We start from the raw sequence: 25,267 nt of genomic DNA, 5'->3' as shown, positions 1-25,267 counted from the left end.
GTCCGACCCCCTGTCATGGCTGCCAGCTCAGCTGACTCACCTTATCCCAGAACGACCTGGTTGATGTGGAAAACAGAAAGAGAAAAAAGAAAGACAGAAAGCAAGAGAGGTACTAGGATACATGCATCATGTTGTGCAAACAATGGTTACCATGGAGAGAGATTGTGACATCATCACAAGGGTGCGTTCTCTCCACCCCCACCCCTTCTCCGATCACAGTCATTTGGATTGGCCTTGGAAAAGGCAAAATGACGTCTGAGAGCAGCTTGTTACAGTATATGCATTCATTTTGCCATTTAAATCGCAACGTTAAAATGCTGATGCCGCCGCATCTCCTCCTTTCCCAACACTTTTCCTTCACTCCTGTAACATTGTGCTGCTGCATCAAATGGGAGCAGACATATTCCACAACGACACAAAAACAACACAGAACATCCACTTTTTAGTTGTAGTATATAGACTTTATCATCATCTCACTCACTCTTGCTTTGTTTGATTTTTGACAGAACAAAAGGCAAAAAATGAAAGAAAATATATGGAGGGTGAAGTGAAGAAGGCTGCAGTGTGAAGTGACCAGATTAAATCAGCAAGGGGATAGCTGGAAAGTTGGGGAGAAGAAGTTCCTTGCCAGATCCTACGCAGCCAAAATGTTCACATCATCTCCAAAGAGCAGGTGACTCAGTTTAATGCCCATCCTGTTATCTCTCCCAGCAGTTTGTGACTCTACACAGGTGCTCCAACTACAACCTCAATCCATAGGATGAATATAGAGGGGAAATGCAAAATTTCATATATTATATAACCATTATTATACAAATTCCAGTAATAAGACTTCTCAGATGAAGACAGTATTTAAATAGTAAGGGTCCAGAAAGAGACAAATGATTTCCTGATTATAAAGTAAAAAGACGAACCACAAAACGGAACGAAGACTGATATAAAAAAGAGGATTTAGCACACTACAGGCACTACAAATAAAGGCAGCTCTATACGAGACCCGTGTGCACAGATAGAAAAAGAAGAGAAAAATGACATGGAACATGGAGCAAGAGAAGAGCAGACGAGCGGCCTGAAAAGGCCAAAGGTCATCCGCGTTCTAGAGCCTTTTTTTTCTGAGACGAGAGAGTCAGCAGATAGAAATAAAATAAAATATAACATAAAAGCAACTGGAACATATTTACAACACTATGCATTATGTACATGGTGGTCGCTCCTCATGGGGTTCAGGGGTGGGCCATTAGATCCTATCAACGTTTCTCAGTCCGCCATCCAGCGTCAACGTTCCAAACCTGAGGAAAGTAGTTTTGGTTAATATCAGATACATGTTCTTCAGAATAAATAAAAAATATAGTGTCAACAATAGTAATATATAAAAACTGCACAGGGCAGAGTTTCCCCAAAATCTTCTTAAAGTGTAATTCCAGCGAAAATTGACCCAAGGGTGTTTTCTGCATTAAAACACAGTGTTTCCCAAGGAATTGAATTCTATTTGTGGTGGTACAGTAGGTTTGCAGAATTAACTCGAATGCAACAGTTTTTAACAAATTATTGTAGCGCGGTTATGATTCTAACCAGATTTAAGCACAATTTAGTGCAACCAGTTAAATCATTGTGTGGTGGTCAATGTTGATATTGTGGTTGGCCGCCACAAATACACTGAAACACATCAAATAAGCTGTGGAGACAGTATTTTTTGTTGACCAGCCATTGCAGAGCTTGCTCAGCTATACGCTATAGCCCCAAATAGCAAACAATGGATTAACTCGGGGCCATGAGCCAGTAATATTGTTCAAAACAGCATCAAACCTCATTACTAGCTTGCTCACACATTAAACAAAGCACCAACAACGTAGTTAGCGAACCAGAGTTTTTGTGTAAAACAAACATTTTAGTCTTGTAAATGTTGTTTTATTACATTTGCATTTACTGCAGTTAGAGTCCAAAATATGTGCTGCATGACATGTGGTTTAATAAAACAAACAAACAAACAAACAAACAAACAAACAAACAAACAAACACAAATCTGACGTTGTTCAATATTTGCATATTTAATAAGGATGTCAATGATCACCTCTGCCATCTTGCCCATCACCCACTCCTCTGATACCCTAAACACCCATGGATGTGTGTGATCAACGTACCGCTCGAGGAAGTGATTGTTCTCTGCCAGCTCCTTCACCACTCCCTCCATCTCCTCCTTTAGTTTCTTCATTCTGACATGAGACATGAGGAGTAAGTCACTCAGAGAGAAGCATTTCTGTCTGGCAAACAAATACTTCTGATGACAGCTTGCTTATCGCACTGCTGAGTGATATTTTAGGCACTTTGTTAAGAATTTGTAAATGGGACTAAGATATTATTCTGCTCTCTGAATCTTGTTCAGTTCCAAAGTCATATACAGTAAATAAAAAGTCATATAAATTGTTCAGTTCCAAAGTCGTATAAATAAAGTCATATCAATTCAGTTCCAAAGTCACATAAATAAAGAGAAAAAAATACCACCTAAAATATACACATGGAAGGTACAGTCTCGGGCCATTACCGGTATATGTCCAACCTAAGATGTGCATCGACCAAAGATCACCACATCAGGTGACACATAACACAAACCTCTTCTCAACACTTCATTAGTATAAATCATAGGTGTGTAATTTCTGTGTCACTCTATTTCAGCGACTTCCTTGTTAATGAAATGTGAGACTCACTAACTGCGCTTGCGAATTGCGAATTGCGCCTGGTCCCCCGGAGACTGACAGGTATGGTGCATTATGGGTACTCACCCGAGGGTCATCTCTACCAGTGTGCTCTGACTGAGATACGCCTGCGGCTTAATCCCGCCTGAGGTTAAGGGCATGATCTTCTGCGGTAACTGTTCCTGGAGCTGTCGAGACACAGAGGAGTCAAGAAGAGACATTACATTTCAGCGAGTTAAAGCGCAAGGTTTAGTGAGGTTGCCATTAAAGCTCTCTCTCTCTCTCTCTCTCTCAATTGCATGGCTTGTAATGCAAATGTTCAGCCCACTCAACAACAAACACTTAAATATTCTTATATAAACTAAAAATAATTAAAACACTATCCGAGACTGTTTGCTAGAATACACATTATGGGTAAAGGTAACGTCTCCTCCAATCGGAGACATGGAGAAATAAATACACACACACACACACACACACAGAGCCCACTGAAGGACACTTCCTGGGTGCACTCACCTTGTAGACGTGTTGCATGAGCATGGTGACTTCCTGTTCCATGTTGATGAACTGGCCGTTCAGTGAGGCGAGCTGCTTCCTCACATGGTGTACTTTCCTGCAATCAAACAATCACGACACATGACAATTTAGTGGTAAGATAAACCCCTTCAGATGAAGCATCTCGTTTTCCAGGGGGCGGGGGGGGGGGGGGTCCTTGACCTTTAGTACAGTACATGACACAAGTCACACAAACATACTCATACACATTCAAACAAAAGCTCTCCCACCCCTAGCCACACCCATGTACACTGCTTCTCTACAAATGGGACGTTACCACAGGTAAACACGCACAAATAAGTACACAAGCAAGTATACACATTACACACCCATGTAAAGCTTTATAAATGCTTTAAATGACACAAGCATGCCAGAGGTCAAATAAATAAATGAACAAATCTCACTATCTTAGAGTGGTTAGGAGGAGAAGCAGGTTTCCTAGAGATAAATAAAAGAGATGGCTTAAAGGTGCTCTAAGTGATGCCACGCACGTTTCTTAGGCTAAAACATTTTATGTCACTTACTGCAAACATCACCTAACCAACCACTAGCTGTCTGTGTCCTGAATACACTGTTAAAAAAATGGCAACAAAAACAACCTGGGCAACATAGCCCATAAAAACATAACAAACTATCCCAGCAAATCACAGACGAGATGCGCGTTTAGGAGAGTTTCAATTGCACGGGTGCAGCACGGGAGGGGGAGGAAGTAGTGAGCTAGCTCTCTGTTTTGTTTGAAAGTCAACAGAAGTGATGTTACCCAGCATCGCTTAGAGCACCTTTAAAGTAATGAAGAGAGGAAATAGATTGGAGAGAGCTGGGTAGGTTGTTCCAGTCAGGTGGACCTTTAAATTGGAACGCATGTCGCCCAATTTCTTTAGAAATTCTTGGAGCCATAAGGAAAGGATGCTCAATATGTCGTAAATTAAAGAATGAACGAAACATACACAAACACACACACAAACAATGATCAGCTTCCAGCACCATATTTACTTAACATTTTTAATGATTTGTTTTAGCTTTATTCATTTCCTTTCCATGATGTTATTTCCTGTTCCTGTATCATTTACTGCGTACAGAACAGTGTTGTGACTGTCATGATGGTCCTCTTAGCCAAAGTGAGAAATCCAGACCTTAAAGGTTGTATCAGCGATTTCAGGCCCAAAAAAGGCCCAAACATAAATGATCACATTCATCTAATCTTTCCTAACGATCCGCTAGCTGTCTGCTGAAGCGCGTTGTTATTCCAGGAATCAGGTAACACTTTACGAGGCAACCGAGTGCACTTCCTCTAGAACACTCCGCATGGGCAGACCAAGAGAACATCTTTACTGTTAAGCACACAGCTATGGCCTGATAACAAAATCTTGTTATGCCTTGACAGCAATGCTGATAGGGTGTGTGTATGCTTAGTGTGTGTATGTGGGATGGCTATGAAGAAACCTACTTTCAATTCCTCTAGGAAGGGTATGAGTCTAGGGAAACCAAAACCACAGTAGGGCAATAACCTTATAATTGAGGTGGAAAAGTTAACTGCCGCACACTTTTAACTCCAACATTTCATAATCGTATTCCCTTGGCACACGGTCACAGTGCATACTCTCTCTGGGAGGAATGCGCTGTTTACACAAACACATCACGCTATATTACCCTAGTTCAAGTCCCACTGCCACGACACACAGACACAGACACACACACATCTGACTGATAACCCTCTACTCATATAAATTCACAGAGCGCACGTCAGCCTCGTCTATGGCACCGTTACCCGGGCAACGCTCAAGTAGCTCCTCAGAGAGAGAGAGAGAGAGAGCGAGAGAAAAAGAGAGAGAGAGCGAGAGAGAGGAGAGGAGAGAAAGATAGCAGTAGAGCTCGCCTTGCACACCTCGGATTGTCTGTTAGTGACTGTGTGCTTCCACGCACCTAACTCACTCCAACAGGAACATGTCTTGCCAATGCCAGTACAGTGCATTATGTTACAGCACAGTACAGCACAGTACAGTACAGTACAGTACACCATTCAGTCCTCTTTTCAACTCTTAATGTATAGCATTCCACAAAGTAATCTTGCAGTCCTTGAACAAAGAAAACCTCAAGTAGTGAATTGGAAGAATCTCTGCTACACCTACACAGACATTACTGCTACTGCACTGCTATTACTGCTAAATATACTAGCATGGACTATTAAATATTATTACCTTACACTGATGTGATTATTATATTGGTGAGCCTACTAAAATATAGACACTATAGACACAGCAGTTATAACTAATTACTAGAGAGATGAATTACTGCACAGGAGCGTTTTTACAGCTTAGAAAGTGGTGTACAATTATTTGAACATACTAGTGGGACACATCATTGAGATGTGCAACATTAATATAACGGCAGCCATTTTGTGTGTTGTTGCTGGAAGTAAGAGATGAAGTCTGTTGTTACCTCATCCATTCTTCACTCTTGGAGATGAAGAGCCGGTACTTCATAGCGCACTCGTCTGTAAATAAAGCTCGAGCTTTCGTTGCGTGAAGCACCAGCTTCTGTCTGCAGATGGCACAGGACAAAAACACATTAGTAAAATGCCTGCTTAATGTAAGACATGAAGTCTTTTCTTGATTTTTTTTTCTTTCAGTCTGTATACAAGAGCCAGTATAATGCATGTAACCATGCAACAGTGAAAAAATGAAGCATTAATAATACTTGATCATACTTGTCAAATTTATGGATCTGTTCTTCATTGTAAGGGAGACCTGGAGGCAATACCAAAAATATATGAGCAAATATAAATCCCCAACACCAAAATGTCAACAATATATATTGTAACAATGTGGAGGAACCTTTGCTGGCCGTTCCCTTTCAGCCTAATGACATTTCTCCTGTGAGCTGTCGTTTATCATTTTTTAAATATACTTGTGTTTATGGTATTAAGCAGACACTTTTATCCAAAGCAATATAATATTTGAAAAACAATAGTCACCAATGCCATTGATGAATATACCAGTATATGAATCAGCATCAAAATGGTCTCAATGATGTCAAGCTACTCTGAATCATCCTACTATCACCCACACACTCTGAGTACACAGAAAGATTCCTTCACATCACAGCTCTTCATGTGGGACCTTCACATTTGGCATTCAGGCTTCAGACTGGAGCGCTCCTGCTGCTACATTACGTGTGTGTGATGGTGCTGCACGGCTGCCAAACAGCCCAAGTGTGGGCAGTTCAAGCTCTGCACATTTAGCTCGTTACTCACGTCGCTCGGCCTTGTCCTTCTTAAACTGGTGGTAGATGGCAGTGATGGCGTCCAAGAGGACCTTAATCTTCTCCACGCTGAGGACAGACACCAGGGAGACACTCAGCATGTAGGGCTACCCATATTAGACTTACAGCAAAGCCTTTACTCTGACTCATATAAGCCCTTTTCTCTGTTGTAGTAGACATTTGTGTGTCCTTATACATACTATGTAAGAGATGGCATATGGGACAAAGATCCTCGTATATGATGTTTTGTAAAAATGCCCATAATAAAGGGAGATTTCTCATGGTTAGTCTCCGTTCTTTGGTTTTCTTTTGGTTCTTTGTGTCCATAAATGAATGAGAAATGACAGAATGGGGAAGCCTTACTTGCGGTCGTGGGGGTGTGTCCCCACTTGCTGAGTCCAAGCGTCTGTTAGCATGCCTCCAGGGAGGAACTTATTCTTGATGTCCTGCATCGTCTGATCCATAGAACTCAGCGAACTTGAGAGCTGAGCAGACACACACACACAAACAAACAAACAAACAAACAAACACACACACACACACACACACACACACACACACACACACACACACACACACACACACACACACACACACACACACACACACACACACACACACACACACACACACGCAAAAGCATGCACACACACAAATGCACGCACCCACACACACACACCACACCACACATGCGCACACACAAACATGCGCACACACAGGCACACACACAAACACAAAAGAAGAGCTGTCTTTATATGATGCTCCAGAACACTGACTCACTTCCATACAGCCCTGAGGCAGACATGAGCTCAGCATTGCTGGCATCGTGCTCTGTGACTTCATTTGTGCAAATGTATCCTTTACAATTATCTTCCCTCTTTTAAGGGGACAGCCTGCAGTTCTGCTAAAAGGTTGTTGCTGTTGTACATTTGAGCTCAACAGCTAATCAAATATCTCTTCCTTCCGTGATCCTGAAGCATCATGTTTGGCAGGAATTGCCTCGGACCCAGCCAATTTGTTTCCTATTTACAGAGTCAAGACGCTTGAGTCTTTTTAGTGCTCCCTCTCTCTCACTCACTCAGTCACTCACACTCACACTCAAACTCACACTCACACACACACACACTGGAAAATGACTAAAGAACTGTTTGCTGAATTAAAAAAAAATGTTTTGTATTGGAATGCCAAACTGTCCCTTTAGGTGATAAATGGAAGATGGAAGAGGAACTTACTCTCCGGACTTTTCCGTGCATGTCAGAGATTTCATTATATTCTGATGGCACCAAGTTGGCCTGCATCAGTATTTCGTAGCTGGAATATAGAGAGAGAGAAACAAACAAACCACACTGAAATAACTCTAAAACTGAAAGTAACCCTGAAATCTCAGCCCATAATCCTCCTGGGTAAACACCCCTCTGACATTTCTTAGCTGTAAACTACTGGTTATATCGACTGTTGTCAGAGACTATTTCTATTTTTTATTTCTATTTTTTATTTTATTTTATTTCATATTTCTACAGCTGCACCAAAAGAAAAAGAAATGTCTTGTACTCCTAGTGCTTGGCAAGGATCACAATACAAGAGCTGTGAATTGGCTGTATCACTCACAGCTGTTCGGTCTTCTCCAGAATCTGGTTGCAGAAGTTGCACATGTGAAACACCTCTGCTTTCTTGTGGGCGGTTTCATTAAAGTCCTCTTTCATCAATTCTCTAGGATGAAAACATGGCCAAAGCATATTAAGTATGAAGGCCAGATATACAGTGAGATGCTCATTCTTCTTGATGGTTATTAGCATGGGTAGTGTTACAAAAGGCAATCTGTGTGTGTGTGTGTGTGTGTGTGTGTGTGTGTGTGTGTGTGTGTGTGTGTGTGTATATGCACAGTCACAGTCACATTCATTATATTCATTACATGTTCATATACATTTCTGGCTGTTGGTGTATTTATGTACTCACATCAAGCCTCTGACCCCCTTTCTGACCAGTTCCTGATAAACCAGAAGCGACTCTGACGTTTTCCACAAATGGCCAACATCCCCTGCAAACGTCTGGAGAAAAAGATACAGGGTTGGGATTTTCAAAAGGGTTTAATGACGAGCACAATTACACATCACGTCAGTTCAGATGGGGACACTGTTTGCCTGTGAGTGCCTGACACAAAATTGTCTATCAGCCTGATTTGAGACGTCGCTGTTAACATTTCTTGTGACAGCAGGAGTCTTGTCCTACTATGTCAAAATTCAAACGTAACCCTTAATGATGCATGCTACACTAATCTCCGTGAGATATCAAGAACACACTAAACTTTTATGAAGGATAATACCTAGTTGTAAACAGGTCCCAGAACTGAAGAAGTAATGAGGAACATTGATATTATCATCATCTTTTGGATAAAGAATTGAATGACATGGTTTAGCTACTTCAAACCAATTCATGCCATGAGCCTTGTCCACCTACTCCGCTCCCAAGAGCAACCCTTCTCATATCAGCCAAAAAAGGAAAGGGAGAATCAGTATTCCACAATTTTTCTGCATTGTTTGCAGGACGTGCGCTGCTTCATTTCAAGCCTGCTGACCAGCTTGGTGTGGGTGAGCTGAGTGGCTGGAACAATAGCATGGTCTATTACACATGGCTACCTCCGCGAGAGCCACAGACGAGAGTCAGGCCTCCTTTGATCTCCAAACGAGGCTGCCGCTGTTATTTCTGTTGTGGCTGTTGTTTGTGTTTGTTGTTGTTTCTTAAGCAAACCCTGTTTTAATGGAAGCTAAGGGCCCTCGATAGCTCATATCATTGTGACGCACCCTCACTACATGTGAGCAAAGATTATTACAGGGAACAGGGAATATGTTAGCAATATTATCATAGTAACTGCTGGGGGGACCAAAGGCTGTTTTGGCTTTTGTGGTGGTGTTTTCACAGGTTTAGTATTAATAGGAAAAAATAGCGCAAAAGTCACTTAAAGGGGAAATCCGGTGTTAAATGGGTTTTAGATATGTTAAGTATGACCATAAGCTAGAGGGAGGAAGTCATGGACGAGGGGTGACACTATCCTGAACTTTATTTCTGATTCTTCCATAGCGCTAGCAACAGGGCATGTCTCATACTGCACATAAATCACTTCTTTTAACCCATTTACAAGGCTAACAAGAGCTCAAAACCTCGTTGACAGTGTAATTAGCTAGAGCTACTGTAATAGCACTATAGAAGAATCGGTAAAAACTGGTTAAGTTCGGAATGCTTCGGGTCTGGATAAGGGCACCCCTCGTCCATGACTCTAGATTATGGTCATACTTAACATATCTAAAACCCATTTAACACCGGATTTCCCCTTTAACAAACGACAACCAATCTATTGATTAACTAAACCAGGGCTGCTAAACTTGAGGCCCGAGGGACTAATCTGGCCCTCCATCATTATTTTTTTTTGGCCCGCGCTCTGGTCAAATTATTATTATTATTTGATTCTGTATCAACGTTCTATAGACTCAAGGACTGGTTGCAGTTCACCATCTGGCCACAGTTCAACATTGTTTTAGATGGGGTGATGGGGGGCCGCTATGAAGCTTCTGTCAGCGCAAAGCCATTGTCATGATGATGACAAGAGTGAGGAGGGCTGAGGAGAAGCTAGTAGCTAATTTGTCCAATTGTCATTGCTGAATCAAATTTATTTGTATTACTATTTTGTTCATTACTTATGTGTATTAATATTGTTTGAATATTTATTTTATTATTCCTTAATATGCGTTCAACTTCAAATTTACATTTGACATTGTGTTGCACAAAACGTTTTTAAAAATATGGTTTCCATTTAAATATGTCTCCATTCCTGAGAAAAATATTCTAAATGTTCTAAAGAATGTGTCAATTTGTCCAATAGGGGCATGTTATGTTCTATATTAATAATTCATATTGATGCAAATAATTTTTTTCCAAGACATAGAATTGCTGCATATGCTTTTCTTCAAAGATTTGAATTTTACATCCGTAACCGTATATTTCTACTCCTTAAAACAGCCATATGGATGTTCAATCATTTCATGATATTAATAAAAGTACTGTAAACATAGTGCAAAGACAAGCACAGTAAAGAGTAGTGTTTTTATTTCTTAAAAATAGTCTGTTAAAGAATGTTAATTTTACACAAACATGCAATACATTTCAATTTAATGAACATTTGAACATTTAGTTTTGGACCAAGACCCTCCACCCCGATTCATTTTGGGCCCTTTGCGGGGAAGAATTCGGGCACCCCTGAACTAAACTGACGTTTGGGTCAGTCGGATCTTTATCAGAGTAACTTCGTTATAGAAAGCACAACATATAGAGTACATTGCAGCCAATTGGATGTCATGAGTAATATTTAAATTAGTCAACAAGAGTAATACAACAGGTCACCAACAGTGTTTTTACCTTGGCGTAGCTGGCATCCAGATCCAGGTCGTAGCGGGGCTGGACTTTAGGTGGGCTAGCTGGAGACAGATGAACATGCAAAGTTAGCGTGTGTGTGTGTGTGTGTGTGTGTGTGTCAGGGTTGTGCACAATTCGAATTGCAATTCTGCTTCCTGTTTGCTACCTCAAATGAAATGCAAGTGAAATTCAAGAATTTAATTGGAATTTAAGAGCCAGTTTCAATTCAATTCTGGAATTTTGCACAAGCCTGGTGTGTGTGTGAGAGAGAGAGAGAGAAAGAGAGAGAGTGAGTGTGTGTTTAAAAACATGTCATTCTGCCCTTTACACTAGTTCTGGGGGCTCAGGTAGCTCGGGTTGCTAGGCAAAGCTGTGCTCTGTGCTCCACATTATGGATGACTTCCTAGGCTTTCAATAGAGCTACTTCATTCCAAATGTACTTCATTCCAAATGCACACTAGTCTAGAAAGTCTGTGGTTTCAAAGAAGGAACTAAAAGAAAAGTCAGTGGTTGTGTTTATTTCTCTTCAAACCTGACAATGAATGTGTCTTTCCCAATGAAAAGTTATGATTTTACAAAGAGGTGTACAAAGGTAAGCAAAACTGACAAATTCACAATTAATATTGAACTCTTTGTAATTGATATTTTAAATGGCTCTTAGATTTGACTAAGACCAAATAAACAGTACGTCTAAATAAGCTTGCAGTCTTCATAGATGAGGTAAACGCAAACATACAGTATATCTAGATAAAATACAAACTCACGGTCTTCAAAGATGAGGCCGACGGTGTTAACCAGCTCGCGGCTGACCAGCATGATGGGGTTGTCGCGTGATGTGGGGGGGAAGGTCTGGGCCTGGCGGTTGGGCTCCAGGTTGAGCCGACGGCCCTCATACAGGAACTCTTGGCTGATGGGGGTGATGTTGGTCCATCTGAAGAGAACATCCTGGAACAGAGTGGCTCTGTGGGGGAGGGGAGGGGACAGGTTTCCAGTCTTTAATTTACATGTTTCCACAGACGTGTGAACTTTATTTCTACCACTTTTTTGTTTCTTTGTGATTTTTTTTATTTCACAATTTTTTACCGTATTTATTATTTTCCTATCAATTTATCTAATTTATCTCCATTATTATTATTATTATTATTATTATTATTATTATTTGATTATCACTGTTATCGCCATCATGTTCATAGCTTTACTATTACCTGAAACTTTCTTATTGTTGACATTATTAATGATTACAAAGGAAGACCGTGACATATGAAACAAGACTTCAACGACAACGGTGCTAGAGACCACAGATGTTTTTTGGCAGAGCCGTATGTACGGTCCTTTTTTTTTGGGAGCAGGAGCTCCTCATTCTGGCCAAACAAAGAATTAACTGAAAAATGTAGACTGTAGACTGGTAAGATGCAGATCACTATCTGTATCTATAAGTGCTCTGCTGATAGTGTAGACTGATGGGTGAAGCTTACACAGTGTTGTACATACTGTAGGTTAAAAGCTCTATGGAAATTGAGCTGATTAAATCTTTACAGTGTCTCCAGCACAGAAAAATAACAGTTATACCAGTTATATCAAACACTGTAGTTGGAGCAAATAATTTACTTTACAGGTCTGACGCAAAGTTGTTTTTTTTTTTCTTGATTGCTGATGTTAGGGTATTAAACAAGACCAAGGAAGTCTGGGAAATGTAGTCGTATCCAGCATGGCATGGCAGCACTCACGTGTTGTATTTGTGGATGTAAACATGGTGCAGCGTGGCTTGCTGCAGGCTAAAGACGTAGACCACCATACGGTGCAGGATGTCACTGGTCTCGGCGAAGAACTGGTCGAAGCCCCAGCACTTCTCCTGGTCGGCCTCCAGGATGTTGGCCAGCACTGGGGTCAGGAGGCTCTGCAGTCCCCTTGGGAAAGTCCAGACAGGTCAGAGAGTCAGACACAGCGCTGCCATTATTCTCAGTACTAGGACTCCTGATAAAACTAAATCAATCAGAAGGGGAAAGTCCCGGATGTTGAAAGTCTTTCCCATTTCTCATTCCCAGTAGCGATGTTGGCTAATTGGCAAAGTGACTCAAAAGGGAAAATAGACAATATGCGTAATCCATAGGGTTGTCGAATAGAAAGAAGAGCCACTATTTATTTTTATCTAATGTAAGTATATTTATCAATCTGTTTCTACTTGTGTGTGTGTGTGTCTGTATGATGTGTGATGTTTGTGTGTGATGTTTGTGTGTGTGTGTGTGTGTGTGTGTGTGTGTGTGTATGTGTGTGTGCCTGTGTGTGTGATATAACATTTGAGTTTTACTTGGAGAGACTACAGGACACAGGCATCTCTGAACTCCACTCAATCTTGCCGTTTTCAAACTTCTGCTGCCCAGAGATGGTCCCTGATGGCTTTTCTGTGATGATCTTATACCTGCACAGTAAAACAAGGAACAATATTGAATATCAATATAATAAACATACATACATATACACACACACACACATATATATACATATTATATACATATTATATATATATATATATATATATATATATAATATGGTTAGTTTAAAACAAAGACAAGAACAATATAGGAAAAACGTATTCATTTCTCCAGGATAGGAAAATTAGCCTCTTCTGCATGAACTTTGTAAGGAAAACGTTTTAAGAGTGGAAACCTGTAAACTGCTGCCTCTGGGGCAAGAGAATCGGAGTGTAATTCCACCTGAGACGTGTTATAGAGCAGAGAGTAGTCAGACGACATTCCGAAAGCCTACTGGATTTCTTCCCTTTCAGTGGCCTGATTAATGGCACAGGTCTTCTACCTACCATTCAACACTTCAGAGGTAGGCTGAATTATAAACCTGAAATTCTCTCTCTCTCTCTCTCTCTCTCTCTCTCTCTCTCTCTCTCTCTCTCTCTCTCTCTCTCTCTCTCTCTCATAAAGAATAAGTGACAACACAGGGCAGGGCATTCAGGGCCAGTGTCACGACTCATTATGGTGATTATACTAGTTAGCTAGTTGAGTAACCTCAAGTCGTGAGGTGGTACAGTAAGTCAGTAAGCTGTAACTTAATAAAAGGGGCCACTAATGCTATGCCCCCAGATGTCCAGATGTCCCATCCTGAGTAGTGTACGTACATGACTTCCTTGTTCCGGCGAGGTCCCTCAAAGGGCCTGAAAGGTAGACTGCCCGTGGCAGCGTGGTAGAAGGTCACGCCGATGCTCCACAGGTCAACCGTGGCACCGTACTTTTTCTGGTGGTCCTTCCTCAGCACGGCACGCTCGTACATGTCTGGGTGCTAGAGGGCACACACAGACACACAGACACACACAAATAGATATGAGTAATTAGAGGGGAAAGTCTAAAGAATTCTTTATAAATGTTAACTAGTGTTTGACAGGCAGATAACGTTTAAGGTCTGTATAAATGAATATAATTGAAAAGACATTTGTCTCTCTTAGTACAATAAAAGAAATAACCCACTTCAACCCACCCTACTACTGTCATAGGACAATTCCACGGAAAATGGATTAATGGAAAGCATTTTTTCTCATGTACATTCTTCAGCCAAAATTAGCAAATGCTCAAATTTCATGTAATCATTCACATCATGCCATACCATCACATTTTATTGGCGTTATGGATGTTACAAAAATGTAATTTTCCATGGAATTGCCCCATACTTCATACCTCACTACAACACTCCTGCTAGATATTTTGTCGCTTTAAATGGTGTAAAACAGTGATTTATTTGCATGGCTAGGCCGATGCCCGAGGCACCCCCATCGAAAAACTGTTTGTAGCATCGGCTAACTAGCGCCATATTTCTGAGTGCAGGGGACAAGCCGAGATGAGCTATGAGACATACGTTCACACTCGGTATCATGTTTCAACACACTTTAGGTCAATATCACACCGGAATTCTCCTTTAACTGATGTGCAAACACTACTATGTACGACCCTTGACCCCAGGGCCTAATCTAGAGCTGTAGAATACAGTATCTAGAGGCTCCGTCAGCAACCTGAGCTGAAGAACACACTTGTGTCCTTATTTATTATTATTAGCAAATTATTTTTATTATTATTAGCAAATTATAAATGTATTTCTGCATTTGTTGCTTCACTCTGTATGCTATACACCATGGTATTTCGTAGCATACAGCAGGGAAAATAAATATTGAACACGTCAACATTTGTTTCAGTAAGTATACTTCCAGTGAGGCTATTTGCATGAAATTTTCACCAGACATTAGTATTAACTTAGGTAATCCACACATATAAAAAAATCCAAACATTAATGTTCATAAGTAGAGTTATGAGTATAAAAGTGGAATGCCACAGGAAAAAAGTATTGAACACGCCTACTGAAATTTCTTAAATACTTTGTGGAAAACCCTTTATTTGTAATAAGAGCTTCAAGGCATTTCCTCTATGACGAAACTAATCAGTCGCAGTATTCAGGTGTGATTTTGGCCCATTCTTTTAAACAGATAGTCTTTTAATATTGAAGATTCCAGGGGTCCCTCTTGTAAATCCTGATCTTTAGGTAACTTCCAAAACTGTTCAATTGGATTTAAGTCAGGGCCTGAATTTCCTTTCTCTGAAACCAATTGAGAGTTTCCTTTGCTGAATGCTTTGGATCATTGTCCTGCTGGAAGGTCTAGCCATGTCTCATCCTCATTGTTCTGGTGGATGGCAAGATTCTCCCAGAAAAAATGGCTCCATTCATCATTTCTTCAACTGTATAAAGTCTGCCAGTACCATGAGATGAAAAACAGCCCCACACCGTGATGCCTCCACCTCCAAACTTCACTGTTGGTATGGTATTTTTAGGGTGATGCACAGTGCCATTTCTCCTCCAAATATGGTGTGTAGTATGACTTTCACTTTATATATTTTTTATTTTTCTCTGAAATTTTAGGGAGGGTGTTCCTCCCTTTCCTCAATGAAGGAGCCTCCTCTGATATATATACATATTATACATATATATATGTACGGAAAAACGTATTCATTTCTCCAGGATAGGAAAATTAGCCTCTTCTGCATGAACTTTGTAAGGAAAACGTTTTAAGAGTGGAAACCTGTAAACTGCTGCCTCTGGGGCAAGAGAATCGGAGTGTAATTCCACCTGAGACGTGTTATAGAGCAGAGAGTAGTCAGACGACATTCCGAAAGCCTACTGGATTTCTTCTCTTTCAGTGGCCTGATTAATGGCACAGGTCTTCTACCTACCATTCAACACTTCAGAGGTAGGCTGAATTATAAACCTGAAATTCTCTCTCTCTCTCTCTCTCTCTCTCATAAAGAATAAGTGACAGCACAGGGCAGGGCATTCAGGGCCAGTGTCACGACTCATTATGGTGATTATACTAGTTAGCTAGTTGAGTAACATCAAGTCGTGAGGTGGTACAGTAAGTCTCATGCTGTAACTTAATAAAAGGAGCCACTGTGCTATGCCACCCCCCCCCCCCCAGAGATGACCATGAGATGAAAAACAGCCCCACACCGTGATGCCTCCACCTCCAAACTTCACTGTTGGTATGGTATTTTTAGGGTGATGCACAGTGCCATTTCTCCTCCAAATATGGTGTGTAGTATGACATCCAAAGAGTTAAATTTTGCTCTCACCTGACCAGAATACATTCTCTTAGTATTTCATAGGCTTGTCCAAATGTTGTGTAGCAGACTTTCAATGAGCTTTGACATGTTTTTCTTCAGTAATAGAGCGTGCATAGAGGCCATGGCGGTGGAGCGCATTACCTATGATTTTCTCTGTAACAATTGAACCTGCTGCCTCCAAGTCTTTCTGGAGTGGTCCTTGGCTCTTAGGCTACACTTCTGACTATCCTTCTGACTTCCTGGTCAGAAATCTTGTGAGGAGATCCTGTGCATGGCCGATTGATGATGCAGTGATGTTCCTTCCACTTGCAGATAATGGCTCCAATACTGCTTACTGGATGATTCTGAAGTTTTGAAATGCATCTGTAACCAGTTCCATTGATATGTTTTGAAACAATAATGTTGCAAAGGTCTTGGAAGAGCTCTTTGCTTTTACCCATCATGACATGTTTCTTGTGTGACAACTTGGTAACGAAAAACCTTTTTATAGCTCAGTAACCCAGCTTACATTAATTTGCACAGATAGGAGGGATAATTACTCTCTAACTATGTATAGATTCCAGCTCGTTCCTTGCCATTCCTTGCCTTTGTGTACTGTTTTTTCTTAGTGTGTTCAATACTTTTTCCCTGTGCCATTCCACTTTTTTACTCATAACTCTACTTAGGGACATTAATGTTTGGATTTTTTAATATGTGTGGATTACCTAAGTTAATACTAATGTCTGTAGAAAATTTCATGCAAATAGCCTCTCTGGAAGTATACTTACTAAAAAAGATGAAAAGACGTGTTCAATACTTATTTTCTCCGCTGTACTTTCAAAAGGCAACACACAAGACTTAATTTACCAAAGATATGCATATATATGTGACTAACATAAGTAATACATGTATAGAATTACTTACATTATTACATTATGATATAAATGTAACCAACTAAACTAAACCAACAGTTTACATTCACATTGAGATTAAGATGATAAGAGAATGACAGAAACAACACCATATCTTGAACTTGGCAGCTGCCCAAAGAAAGCCTGGTTATTTTGAACTTAGGTCCAAAGGCCTTGCTCAAGGGCACTTCAGCCGTGTCTACTGGTCAGGGTTTGAACCGGCAACCCTCCGGTTACAAGTCAGAAGCGCTAACCAGTAGGCCACGGCTGCCCCTTCAGAAGGACAGAAGAGACATGAATGGAGGGAGAGAGCAGGATGGGGAGCTCCAGGCCATGAGACCGTTCTTCATGAAAACACATGGGAGAACAAAAGCGCTGGAAGGAGAAAAAAACGGTTGTCCAGCTCACCAAATATTCCTCTGTCCCGTATAGGGACACAAACTGCTCATCGTCCTCGAGTTCCCGGGCCGCCCCAAAGTCTGTCAGCTTGTAGACGGAGCGGCCATCCTCCCCGATCACACGCATGATGTTCCCCGGCTTGATGTCTCGGTGGACGATGCCGTACTCCCGAAGGTGGTTCATTCCAGCCACTGAAGCACAGAGACCATTATTCAGCTATGCATGTGATCAAATATAAGCTACCTGTATTATATTCTATTTAGCTGCTTTGGCATAGTGCAGCGGTAGCATCTGTGTGCCTGGGTCCAGTGACCATAAGTCTGTCCCGAGGTCATTTCCTGGGGTCATTCTCTCTTCCACTCATCATTTCCTGTGTACTCTCCACTGTCCCGTCAATAAAGACTTAATATATTCATTAGTTTTTTGTTTACACTTGATTTCCTGAGTTGCAAACGGATTTGCTTTAAACAGTAGGGCATATGATTTAACACTAATTGCAGTGTCAGAGTGGGGATGGTGTTATTGACATGCCAAGGATTCTCTAAAGATTCTTTGTAATGTAGAATACTGGGGCCGTATTCACAAAGAATTGTATGGCTAAAAGTAGCACCTAAGTCTGGGACAGCTTAAAAGAAGTCGAGAGGACTCCTAACTCACTAAGACCTATTCACAAACAGCTTTTTGTGGCATTTCACGTTGCGATGTTTTGAAATGCGTATGCGGCTGTAGGAGCTTCCAATCGTGAGGGAACAATTTCACACTGGATGCAATAACACAACCAACAACAACCAAAACTAGCCTACTCACTGTCAACATGTAAATTAAATGTAACGTTTCATTGTGAATCAAATTAAAATTTTCTCCTCTTTGCAAACGTAGGCATATGGTGACAGATTAATTTAATAATGTTGCAAAGACACTGCATCAATCCGTATGTTTCATGAGGCTACTAGGCTATTTGTTTTGCCTTACTCTTTATTCATATAGGCTAGGCCTTTTTATTCAGTTATTCATCATCTTCTGTCCTTGTGTAGCGAATGCATTCTCAGACCTGTCACTCATCATCGTAAGGGAGGTGTTTGGAATCATAGAGTAAGGTCTGAAAGGCTTTGTGAATAACTTTTAAGAGAAAACTCCTAGCTAAAATCTTTTAGTGCGATTTAGGAGTACTAGTGGTAAGATAAAATGCTTTGTGAATACGGCCCCTGAAAACTATTGACAGGCTATCCACAGGCATGTGTTAACTAATTCAACCCTGAAGACTGAACTGACTGATTTGTATTCACTCCCTTACTGTGCACTGTAGGCAATAATCTGACCGTCACTATGCACTATGCAATAGTCCAGTCAGAATCTTAAATTATAATCAAATCACTGGAACCGCTGATGTTCAGAAATACCTAAATCGCAAAAATAATCCCACACAATACAACATAACACAACAACTTTCAATCTTAAATGAAGTAGACATATTATTCTAATCTGGCCACCTACACCTGAGGAGCAGATAATGATCCTACTTGCTCACAAGGACAGTAATCTGGCATATTTTCCATCCCAGCATAGCCTACTACAGCAAGACATACAGTAGCATTACAATAATCGTTTAACCAGTTTCTAACCAGATGCCTCCATAGTGGAATCAGAGTTCAAAACAATGGAAAAGTGAAAGCATTTACCACAGGAAGGGCTGGCCCTTTAAATAGGCCCTAGTCAGAATGAAACTATTTTCCTAACCCAAAGTATTGTCCCAACCTACTGAATATGTTATCTATTATGAAATCTTTTTTTTATATCTTAATTATCTACAGCCAGTGTGGTTTAGTATGATCTCATAAGTGACAAAGATGACATTGAAGAATTGCATCCCTTACAAGCTGCACAATTATTCCCTCGGCATCTAGATCTCACTGAAGTGAGACATTTGAAAACACTGTGACGAGGAATGATATATACTACTACATCCCACTCTTTTGTGAATAGGAAATGAAAAAAAAAGCAGTAATAATAAACCATCCAAAATGGAGATCTTTTAAAAAGCGTCAACAGCATATGCCTTAGCAATAAATACATGTCAAGTGTGTTTTGCTTCCTTACCGACATCCTGCAGCACAATGAGGAACTCATCCTCTGGGAGGCCATAGGCGTTCGATGACTCTTCAAGCACAGTGTAGAGGCTGCCGCAGGGACAGTACTCCATCACCAGCACCTTGTGTCGGGTGTTCGACTGGGGAATGGAAAGAGCAGAGGTTTGACACAATAACAGAGACAGCCTGTGAGGATGAATCCTTATAGTAGGGTCCATTTGGCCAGCCATTAGTCAAGTTGTGGATAATAACGTTCACTGTTGGCCTGGGATGCGCTGACATATCCATTCAATAGGCTAGTACGTCTGCTGATGCACTAGCAATGTTCTATGATGTCATATGTGCGGTTGACTTCTGTTTCATACTCACTCCCATATTTAACTTTCAATTAAAGAACAAAAGAGTGAACAGATCTCCTATAAACTGATTTTGCATGTGCATTTCAAAACATCACAATGTCACAATGTGGAATGAAGCATACAAAACGTCTGCTTTATGATATGTGAAATTGGTCTTAGACTAAGCTCACCCAGACTTCGGTGCTATTTTTATAGCTAAAATGCTTTGTGAATTACTCTTGCCGATTACTTACTGAATAACTATTACAGCACACACGCACAGACACACACACACATAGATACACACACACACACACACGAAGGAAGTGCTGTTACAACATTGTCCACAAAAAAAAACAAGACCAAAACCAATCCTCCCACACATAAGGTTGCTGCAGAGAGCAAAGGAAGAACAGCACTCGCTTTGCAGTGGTACACTGCCTGGCTTGCACATGTTTGTGTTATGACAAAGGGAACTGCTTTTAATCCACGTTCCTCTCCAAACACTCGATACTCAACCTTAGTCATCAGCTGAGTTAGCCCAAAAGTACAGATGACAAAAGAAAGGAGATTTTTTTTTTTAAAAAAAGGTGTGTGAACATTTCATAGTAAATGTGATAATTTAATAATAATTTAGCAGATAGCCCTTGACTGTAAAATCAACAAGGATGCTTGGAAACAGGTTATGGCAAATAATGGTAAATATGTCAGGAAAACTAGAGGGAAATTCTATTAAAAATTCTGCACGGACACTACTGGTGACCAAGGGGGCATTTCAAAACAGGACTAATGAGCAGGAATACATGTAACAAAAAAACAAAAAAGAAACATGGGCAAGAGGAACCTTGCCGGTATCTCCATGTTTATGCCTTTTGGGAGATAACACAGAAATATGAAATTTGACAAAAAAAGTGCCTATTCAGTTCTGATGGTTGCAAGATGGTTGATACTGCAAGAGTTATACTGAGATATTGGAAATCACCTACACTCCCAACACCGCAAGAGTGGAAAGTTCTGAGTGAGACAGTATCATATGAGGTTATGTAGGGGCAAAGGGCCTGGGGATGTGAGATCACTTCATGGCTCAGTTGACTTCTAACAAGCTTTTCTGTATGGTGTACAATATGAACTGTTGTCTAACATGTTTATAAACAAAAACAAATTGATTACAAAAAGAAAGCAATCAACCTTGTTGAGCATTTGGAGAGTGTGAAAAAACTATACTAAAAGGTTTCAAAGTTAACACAAGATACGTGGAACCAGTTCTAAACACAAGGATCACACACATATTAAAGAACCGACTCGTAGTCTACGCAAGCTACACTGATGGCGTGTCCTTGTCCTGGCGTCCATGTAGCTTTGCGTAAACTAGGAAACAGCCAAAAACTCTCACCTCCTCCTCCACTGCAAAGAGTTTCACAATGTTCTTGTGGTTGAGCTTCTTCAGCACCTCAAACTCCCTCATCTGCACATCCAAGGGTCGCAAAAAACTCAAGTTGTTGAAGACCTTGACGGCATAGAGGTCACCTGTTTTCTGCATGGGAGGTGCGGGACAAAAACAAAAAATGAGGAGACAGAGAGGAGATGAAAACAAAGTCTTTCAACTCCATACCTAGTTGCATTTGTATTTGATTAACAGAGAACAGTGTAACAGTGTAAACAAAAACACTTGCACAACACCCATCATAAAAACATACAATTTATGAAATCATGGATTTTCTAAGATCCTAAAATCCTACTGTTTTCCTATCAGTTTACGAAGCAATTTATGCTTCATTCTTAAGTATATACTTAAGGGGGGGGGTATCTGTGTATCTATCTATCTATCGATAGGGCAGGGCACAGGGCAGTGGCATACAGCAATGAAGGACGTCTGTGCCATGAGTAGGGGGGCAGTTATGGAGTGGCTGTCCCCAGCTGCACGCGTCGCAGGGACAGCTGAGTGAGACGCAGAGCAGATTGCTGCACGCGGGACCGCTGAGGGGAAATCCCCAGCTGTGGTGTGCTGGTAATTTGGGGCCCCACAGGTCACATGACCCCAATAGCCCAGGAGCTGGAGCCAGACATACAGCCATGTAGAGCGTGGGATGCAATGTGCACTGCAAGCAAATGCCCAGAACAGATCTCTATCTTTGACATCGCAAAAATAAAAAACAAACGGTGATTCTTAGACTGTTCTGGTATGTGTGGCACTGTGACACCCACAGCACCTTAGTGTATCAGTGTGATCGTAATTTGAAATGTCTTTTTCACTACAAACAGCAGTGCTTTCCACATGAAAACTCAGTAGAGTAGACAGGAGGAGGTGATGGTGAATTTGTCAACTTTTGACCAGAATGCTGCCATTAAATAAATGATGTAACTGTGTCAAATACCAAAATTAGAGATACATATTAGGTCAAACTTTGGAGCTCCAGAGCTCCAGACATATGGATATGACTCAACAGCAACCAGGGCTACGCACAACAAAATAAGGCTGCATACTACGTCTGTGACTCATAGAGAAAATACTACCTTTTTCATGACACTCGGAATTCAGAGGTCAATACTTGTTCTACTTCGATACTCTCTACAGATTCTCTGTCTTTTAGCAACAACATGACCCACAACACACAAGACCGTTCATACCTTGGCAAATCTAACCATGTGAATGACATTGCAAATACAGGTGTTCATTTCAAGCCATTAGTTTTGCAACTAACTGGAAAATTTAACTTGTAATTAGGATACTGAACAACCTAACTAATTTGTTTTTAGAATATATTATAATTCGATTTGATCAGACTTAAGAAGAGCTCTGTATGAGGCCCTTGTAAATAAGCTGATCTGTCGACATTCTAAGGCAGTTTTGTTGAGAGATATAAAGACACATACCATTGCATAATAAAAACCTAATTGCACATGACATCTTTGTCAAAGAACTGTGGTCTGTTATACTCAAAAATCATGGGTTTAGTCCTGGGAGGGTGACCGTGAAACAAATGCTACATTGACTTCCTTTGGGGTGTACAGAGTGTGAGCAGCTGCTGAATTTAAAATGGCACAAGTCAAACAAATTCAGAAGATAGAGGGGAGACAAACAATGAGGACAACAACTCAATCACACACACACGCACACACACACACACACACACACACACACATAATTGTGAAAATGTCAAGTGCTGCAGCCACCAGAAAGAGACAAGCTGTGGTTTCCCGTCTGATAAACTGCCAAACTGTGGCAATATGTCTCATCCTCTTCTTAAATCAACCGCTCAAACACTTGCTATCTGATGCTACTGGAGCATACCTAACCACACCAGCCTGCTTTAGGAGGACATGCTCCTGTTTTCTGCACTGAGATGTTGTTGACCTACCTTGTGCCTTCCGCGGTAGACATTTGCAGTGGCCCCCTGACCCAGAAGGTCTGATATTAGCCACAGATAATTTGCTGTGCTTTGCATGATGACTTCAAAAGCAACAGCTGGTGGGGAAAGAAGCAGATACGTAATTAACATTATGTTGACAATAGAACAATTCCTTCTATTAACTTGACTATATTTTCTTTCCATCAAGTAGCGTTGCAGTGTAGGGTTACATTCCCCAATGTAAACCGGAATATGTGTAATCAGAATATGAAGGCTTTTGCTATTCTTTGTTATACAGTAGACAGATTCAATAGACACACAACCAATGCTGATGGAAATTGTTTTTTGTACAGTATTAAGGTGTGCATCATATTCAAACATGAACCAGTGACTGCATACTGTCATGTTCAACATGCTAGAAATTGAATACACATACTAACTAGACAATACTCCATAAAATCAACAAAAGTAGGTGAAGTAGGTGAGTACTGTGACAGAAGTTATTGAAGGGATATAGCGAGTTTACTAAACAAAATAACAATACAATAACAATTTGAATGCTACAGTTAACGTTGGCCAATAATGTCCAGGTATTATATGACACCATTTTAAACAAACGATAGAATGATATAATTGACGATACATCTTACTATTTCGACATACGGAGCTGTCCCGATGTGCAGTGCGATATAAATGAGCCGACGTCACACCAGTGGGAAATTCCCCCCGAGATTAAAAAAGCTTGTGTCCAACAACCTAGAACGTGTCGGAGCAACGTTTTAAACCATTTAATTTCATGACAAATTGTATAATAAAATAATAAATATTTGATCACTAGTCATGCAAAAAGAGTAACAACACTCAAGTTCAGTGTGCTAGCTAGCTAATATACTGAAAGAGGACATCTAACATGTCAGATGAAAAAGCTAACCATGAATGCTACTATGAACTATAGCCTATTGCTAGCTAGCTGGGGGGGGGGGGGGGTCCTCTCCGACCAAGATTTAACATTTATGATTCGCAACTATCCACAATATAATTGCTTAAAGTAAATTATGACAGTTAAGGTCATCTGAGTTATGAAGACTACGATACTGCTACTTATGCATAAACAAACGTCCAGTGATTTCTTGTCCATAATAACACTAGACATTCTAGCTAGCTACTACTACTACTACATGCTGGGGCATTCGTTGTTCACTTTAAGGGAAAACCTGTACGTAGGCTACGTTCACTTAAATTATACGTTAACTTACAAATACACAAAGTCTGTAATGCAACTGACATTTGGATTAATAGTAGTTTTATATCAGATCATACTTATGTTTATTTCCTTACCCCGACAATGCCAACCTGTCTTCCGTTTTCTTATGTTGACATCATAGTCACGGGGCTGGAAAGATTCAATCAGGATCACAGAATCACAAAAAAGAGGCGGGTCTTGTTTACCGTAATTTCTAGTAGAACGAATACCGAAACCATGCAGTAAGAAATGAAAAACAAATTAGACGTCTTATTCATGTTTTGGCAATGGACGTTATTTATTCCGACATGATAGATTGCAGATCTGATCAATACTTTCTTTAATTAGCCTAGATCGACCTCATGTATTTCGTAACTTTTGCCTATCAGGCCTTGGTCACAATCTAGAAACGTAGGCTAAACGAAACTTAAG

The 25,267-nt window shown here is 40.6% G+C and overlaps 1 protein-coding gene across 3 annotated transcripts; it reads right to left on the bottom strand.

Moving 5' to 3' along the window:
* Nucleotides 1-439: 439 nt before the first annotated feature.
* Nucleotides 440-25,017, bottom strand: tbk1 (TANK-binding kinase 1). Of its 3 annotated transcripts, none has more exons than XM_042078862.1 (22): nt 24,931-25,017; nt 24,243-24,348; nt 23,602-23,708; nt 21,636-21,776; nt 19,915-20,044; nt 17,827-18,008; nt 14,047-14,207; nt 13,225-13,335; nt 12,644-12,823; nt 11,681-11,877; nt 10,920-10,978; nt 8,466-8,557; nt 8,118-8,219; nt 7,742-7,820; nt 6,873-6,994; nt 6,502-6,578; nt 5,956-5,995; nt 5,688-5,789; nt 3,210-3,306; nt 2,781-2,881; nt 2,142-2,213; nt 440-1,289 (listed from the first exon to the last, which is right to left on the bottom strand). In XM_042078862.1, the coding sequence occupies exons 3-22, from the start codon at nt 23,686-23,688 to the stop codon at nt 1,238-1,240; spliced, it is 2,184 nt and encodes a 727-aa protein (XP_041934796.1). In that variant the 5' UTR covers nt 23,689-23,708; nt 24,243-24,348; nt 24,931-25,017; the 3' UTR covers nt 440-1,237. The 3 variants fall into 3 exon arrangements, with proteins under 3 accessions (XP_041934796.1, XP_041934797.1, XP_041934798.1); XM_042078863.1 differs by having other exon boundaries at nt 24,913-24,961; XM_042078864.1 differs by lacking the exon at nt 24,243-24,348 and having other exon boundaries at nt 24,931-25,016.
* Nucleotides 25,018-25,267: the final 250 nt, after the last annotated feature.

Source organism: Alosa sapidissima, chromosome 22 (genome assembly GCF_018492685.1).
Source record: "Alosa sapidissima isolate fAloSap1 chromosome 22, fAloSap1.pri, whole genome shotgun sequence".
Taxonomy (NCBI): Eukaryota; Metazoa; Chordata; class Actinopteri; order Clupeiformes; family Clupeidae; genus Alosa; species Alosa sapidissima.
The sequence above is the reverse complement of the archived record's forward strand: the minus strand, read 5'-3'. Positions and strand labels throughout refer to the sequence as shown.

Bases quoted from the DNA above. Each gene is read 5' to 3' on its own strand.
- tbk1 (XM_042078862.1), bottom strand. From the start codon at position 23,688: ATGCAAAGCACAGCAAATTATCTGTGGCTAATATCAGACCTTCTGGGT. The intron at 18,009-19,914 runs GTAAGGAAGCAA...TCTGTGCTTCAG, and splicing joins CATTGTGCTGCAGGATGTCG to TGGCTGGAATGAACCACCTT. The intron at 12,824-13,224 runs GTAAAACTCAAA...GACTTTCCCAAG, and splicing joins GTGTCCTGTAGTCTCTCCAA to GGGACTGCAGAGCCTCCTGA.